Source organism: Alosa sapidissima, chromosome 10 (genome assembly GCF_018492685.1).
Source record: "Alosa sapidissima isolate fAloSap1 chromosome 10, fAloSap1.pri, whole genome shotgun sequence".
NCBI lineage: Eukaryota > Metazoa > Chordata > Actinopteri > Clupeiformes > Clupeidae > Alosa > Alosa sapidissima.
The window spans coordinates 36,089,740-36,095,574 of NC_055966.1; the positions used below are offsets into that span (position 1 = coordinate 36,089,740).

The 5,835-nt window shown below is 38.7% G+C and overlaps 1 protein-coding gene across 1 annotated transcript; it reads right to left on the minus strand.

The window, feature by feature from the left end:
* Nucleotides 1-506: 506 nt before the first annotated feature.
* On the minus strand, nt 507-4,674 carry LOC121720559. Its single transcript, XM_042106808.1, has 10 exons — nt 4,490-4,674; nt 4,203-4,281; nt 3,569-3,687; nt 3,084-3,467; nt 2,783-2,999; nt 2,437-2,574; nt 1,925-2,142; nt 1,672-1,825; nt 1,482-1,591; nt 507-936 (listed from the first exon to the last, which is right to left on the minus strand). The coding sequence occupies exons 2-10, from the start codon at nt 4,267-4,269 to the stop codon at nt 625-627; spliced, it is 1,719 nt and encodes a 572-aa protein (XP_041962742.1). The 5' UTR covers nt 4,270-4,281; nt 4,490-4,674; the 3' UTR covers nt 507-624.
* Between the last annotated feature and the right edge of the window lie 1,161 nt (nt 4,675-5,835).

Genomic DNA, 5,835 nt, shown 5'->3' on the forward strand with positions numbered 1-5,835 from the left:
TTTTTACAGCCTCAGAATGAGTTAAATATACTAAATATAAGCATAAAATGCTGGTTTTAAGATTAGATTACTTAAATTTAAACTTTTTACAGCCTCAAAATAAGTGAAATATACTAAATATAAGCAATTACATATTTTGTTTACTTACTTTTAGCAAATTAAGCTTAAGTTTAGTAAAATAAATATATCAAATTTAGAAGAAAATACTCAGTATTAGTGAAGAATGACTAAGCTCTGTCTTAATGCAAGCTGGTTTATCTTGAAACAAGGTTTACTGCATCTTTAAACCTTCTAAAGCCTGTCCTTATTGTTAGAATAATGGTACAGAAATAACCAGAATGGCTTATAAGACAACATTTATTTAACGTCAGCAAGTCAAGGTTGCTATAGACATTTGAATACTTTTCCATAAAAAAAAAAATCTAAAAGCAAAATAAAAAAAATAAAAAAAATAAAAAATTCTCAGCCCTCTCCGTTATGTTTTTTTTTTATTTAACATATCCTTTGAAATACAGGCCTCAATGAAGTAATACCTCAGTGACACTGTATAAGCTTGCGCAAGACACACAAAACTATTGTTGGCACAGCTAACAATAAAAAGAACTGACATGACAAAATACTCAGCTACTTCTCAATGAAAGACTTCCAATCAGCCATTGCTTTCTTGTAAGAACTAGTGGCATCTTGATCGTGGATTGTGTCACCAATTACCTCTGTTTGAATAACTGACAGGAGAGTAGCAACACATTTCGGATATCTTAAGTGCAAAGTGTAGTAATATGCCATTAACACCAACATCCCGTCTGAGAAATCTTCCTGAGGGAGGGTGGTCACAGGTACGTTACCCACAGCCACGATGATGGTTGATCCATCAGAAAGCAGAACTGGGGAGGAGAGAGGACGCTTCTCCAGGTACAGGGTAGGGTCTTCGCCTGACTGGAACAGAATAAAAAGAACAATGTGTAGAGAGTGAGAAGACATAAAAATGTATTAAAAGTCAGGTGTATGTTCATTATAAAAATCATTTTAGATTAAATGATCAGGTTTCAACCAATGACTTCAGCACTCTTAAAATAGTCATTATTAAAAACACTGACAAAAAATACTGATTTATTTGCACCCTGGAAGAAATAAGCATGAATTACTTCAAAATGGGACGGGGGGACGTGTTTAAAAAACATTTGTTTGACAGATCAAGGTGTAGGAATTTAGGATGGATTAAAAACTGATGCAAGGTGGTATATTTTTAATGTTTCTGGAATGAATGAATGGATTAATTAATCAAAGGTTTTGAAACATGTCTTGGTATTCATTTCTGTGAACACCATTTGAGGGACACAAGAGGCACTTATGTTTTCCCCTTTTTGGAAAAAGTAGGTCATATCTGTGATTGTGAACTTAGGGTGTATTGTTATTTGAACATGCACAACAATGTGAGAAAAATAAGAGACAGTAAGGAATCAAGACAAAAATGTTCTTACCTTCAGGACATGAAGAAGTGCCTCACAGCTATTCCCAAGCTTCTTTGGTGGTGAAGTTGGTGAGGGGAAAAGGGATGGGAGTGCATTGAAGAGGGCGAGCATGAACTCCACTAAAGAATAGAAAGATTGGTCTGAATGGTCTGAATATGGTATAAATCACAATACATTTGCATATGGAACAGCAACTTACCTCCACGGACATCCAATGGAAAAGGGGGTTTCAGGGCTTTCTTCCACACACCATAGAACTGCACCTTGGCACAAAAGTCTGCCCATCTTCCTTTCACTTCCTCGATGTATCTGCTGTTGGTGCCACCTACTATGCGCCGCAGCTCATCCATTGCCTAAAACATTGTGCACAGTTATTAAACCATCAGCCATTTAGAGCACAGATGGATAGACAGTAATTCAAGTGCAAGTATTGAAAAAAAAAAAATTCATACATTTCGAACATCTCTAAAGCATGGATATGCCTCAAAGATTTTTGCAGGTCGGTCTTCTTCCCTTGTAACATCTGCATCAATGAAAGCCCGTCTGGCCTCAAACTCAAGGTCCAAAACTTGAGCAACATCGCTTTGATTGGGTTTTGCATTTGGCTTATTGTACATGTTGCTCAAGGTTTTGTAGTGCCTAGCCTGCATCTTCAGACTGTCCTGGCCGACTGAAATGGCAAAAAACAGAGTAGACATTTCAATGTAAACACAACTTTATTGCATTATTATGCAGGTCGGTCTACTTCCCTTGTAACACCCAAATCAATGAACTTAATTGAAATAAGGTCAATACAATGATTTTATGTTGTTATATATAAACAATGGGAGTTGTCTGAAAAAAGTGTAACATCCACAATCTAAGGAAATTTAAATTGAATCTCCAACAGTTTAGACTCTGATTTGCCACTCTGAAAGCCATTATCATGGATAACAGGCTGAGAGGTGTGCTGAGGTGGGCTTACCAACATCATCCTTTGCAGGCGTGGTTGGTGAAGCGATCACAGTCCCAAGTGAGGAGCCTGAGGATGATGCAGATGGCAGCAGCAAGGTTTTGGTCTTTGGCTTCCTTGGCACAGAGGGGGGTCGTTGTGCTGGGGATGCTTTTTTGGGAAATAATGAAAAAAATCTCAACACAATTAAAAGCATGATAACAAGCAAAACAGGCAGATAAACACAGTGCATGCCTAGCCATGAACTCTGGCTCGACAAATACGGACAACTATAGTTTCATTACATGATTAGACAATTTTTAGACAAAAAACAAGTTGTATGACAGCACCCCTTCGTTTTTTGCACAGATTTGCACACCTGCACTGGAGTTGTCCTCGCTAAGGTCATCATTGCTCTCAAGTAGTACGGTATCATCACTCGAGTTGCTTGTGTCTGTCCAATCCGTCTCTATGTCTTGGTTGTCTGCACTGAAGAGAGCCGTCTTTGCCACTCCTCTTTGTGGTACAGAGCCTTGCCTCTTCCGTGGGGATCTCATATTTTGGAGTCGCTTGTACATTTTGGTGTAGATGGTCAGCTGTGGTGAAAGAATGTTAGATACGTTGTTTGTCTTGTTGCTGACCTGCCCACAGTTTTGGTTTAGATAAAAAATAATACTTACATATGGCATGTTTGGATCATCATCCCGTAACATTGGGTAATAGTCTATAATCTTCTGTGACATGGCTCTCATTTCCAATTTTGACGGGTATCTGACTTCTTTCACCATGGGACTAGCACGCAGGATAGCAACCATACTGGTTATTGTGTTCCTTACAAGTCTGCAACATAGCTCCTTGGACATTTTGTAATTGTTTTCCTTTCCGTTGCAGAGCAGTGCAAAGTATTGACTACGCACCATGTCTAACTCTGAATCAGTGTACACCACATACTCTGGAGGGTCTGGCATTTTCATTTTTTTCTCAGAAGATATGGGGGTTGAGGTTTGAGGCTGGCATGGTGGCATGGCACAACTGTTGGCATCTTGGTCCGTTGTATTTTCACACTATTAGGATCGTGTAGGATGAAAACGAAATGCATTTGAACCATTAAAATATGGTACAATTCATACTTTACTAATTTTAACTCATTCCAATTTGCGTTTACATTTTCACTGATGAAATTCCAAAGTTTCTTTCTTTTGAGGAAATTCTCTGGGCCAGGAAAAAGATCCCTCAGGTCATCCCGGCTAAGGCCTTTCAAAGCCTCCTCATCAACACTGGCAGCTGTGAGATATGACAAATATCTGTCTTTAGATAAAGCTACAGTAAGCTACAGAACCAATCAATTTATTTTGTAAGGCTATACACTGCAGCTAGAAGGTAGTGAAGCAACAGAGACAGAGGGCATTTTTGGTTAAATTTAATTGAGGCATAGTTAGATTAACCTGCTTAAAGCTTTCAAATGAGGTATAATCACTATGCTACATAACAATCTGATGAATGGCGGATGATTTACAATGTTGGGGGGTTGGGGGGAAGGGTAACCTTCCCGCCTGCCTGACACTGCAGACCGCGTGCTTTTAAATTGTGGGATTTCTATTTCGCAATCATATATTTTGCTTTAGAATTCTGACTCTTACTTAAAATGTTTCATCCTAAGCATATTTTAAATTCGTTTAGCAAATGAAGGTTGAGGAAAACCCCAGCAAGCATATTTCAAATGAGGTATTCAGTTATTAATTATGTACACGCTATAAATAGCATCAATACATCAGATATAAACTTTATTCATGACTTACCCTCTAACAGCGATAGAGTGGCATCGTCAAAAGTATCCATCCTAGATTCATCAGCTCCCTGAAGCATTAACTACTGTACCTAGGAAAACCCATAGGCAAACAGAGCTCATTAGCTAGCGGCTAGCGTAAAAGTGCACATAAGCTAACAATTAGCTAGCTTGCTAAGCATACCGACATAAGGACAACGCATGTTCTTCTTCTGCTTCTTGGCAGATTTTGTAATACTGCCACAACAACCAATATGATTTTGACAAGTAATAATTACCACTTCAATAAAGTTTACTGACCTTGAGCCGCTGTTCTTGCACTTCTTCAAATGTATCGCACCCAACTCTTTCAGTTACTCAAGCGGAGAACCGAGATCACTGACGTCATTGAGGTGGGACCGTTGGAGGATGCGCTGAAATTATCGGATGTAAACATGAACTTGTTAGTAAAATATTAGTAAAACCAAACATTTACCATCATAAAATTAATTAAGTCACATTTATAATTGGAGAAATGTATTGTTAAAATAATAACAAATGATTGCATGAGTGCCCCCCTTTGCCATCCACCTCAAGGTCATTAGCCCGGGTGCGTCATGGTGGTGGAGGATATGTTTCTGTCTTTTACTTTACTTTTACATTCTGTGCTTTTACTATATGTTTCGTCTTTGTTGCTTTAAGTCTTAAAGTAGTCCTTAGCCACATTAATGTAAGTCACAGTCCCAGCCCGGACTTTTTGGGTTTACTGTGGTATTGACAGATGTGAACAGGACTTTAGAGTTTTCAACTCTAACATTAATCATTAATCACATTAATCGCGGACGCACCTTCAGTAGCCTAGGCTATTTGAGGACTGGATGCCCAACAAGTGGATGGAGTACGCCTTCTTCTCGGTCTTTGGGACAGGAAACATTTGGTGTTTCAGTATTTGCCAGCTGTAGCACTCCTGCAGCGGCCAGCACCTAGGCTGTCCCACCTGATGCCTCTCTAACTGAACTGTCACCGCAGCCTGACGCTGACGGCCGCCTTGAGTACGTAAGTTTCCACAATTCAATTTATTTTTACCTTTGAGGGCTTATCATGCCAAGTAGGTTTCTCTCTGTGTGATGCTGACTTGTGTTAAGTATTTTAATATTTTTGTCCTACATATAACGATATATTTAAAGGGTGGCCTTATGTCCACACTGCGAGTGTGCACGTTAATCATGCATGAGTATCCTATATGATGCACACTTTCTCTTTCATATTATTGTCTCCTGTGAATGCTATACAAGTTAAAGCAGGCAACAATAATTGCAATACAATCCGAGAAATTAATTATGTGCTCTTTGCACACAGGAATATACATTAAAAAAATGAATGAATAAATAAATAAATAAATAACATTTCCTTACCTTAGATGATAGAGCTGCAGGTCTCAGACCAGTGAAGCGAATGTGGGATTAAAATTAAGTTAAGTTTTCTCCTCTCGCGTGTCTTCTCAAAAAATCCATTTAAAATCAATAACAACTTTGACTGTGTCCATCTACTCACTCTTAAAAATGTACTACTCATTTTCTAAAGGAAGAAGCTGTTGCTGTGACATCCAGAACCAGCAACATTCGCCATCAGTGTCCGGGAACAGGGCCACTTGTCACAGGTAAATT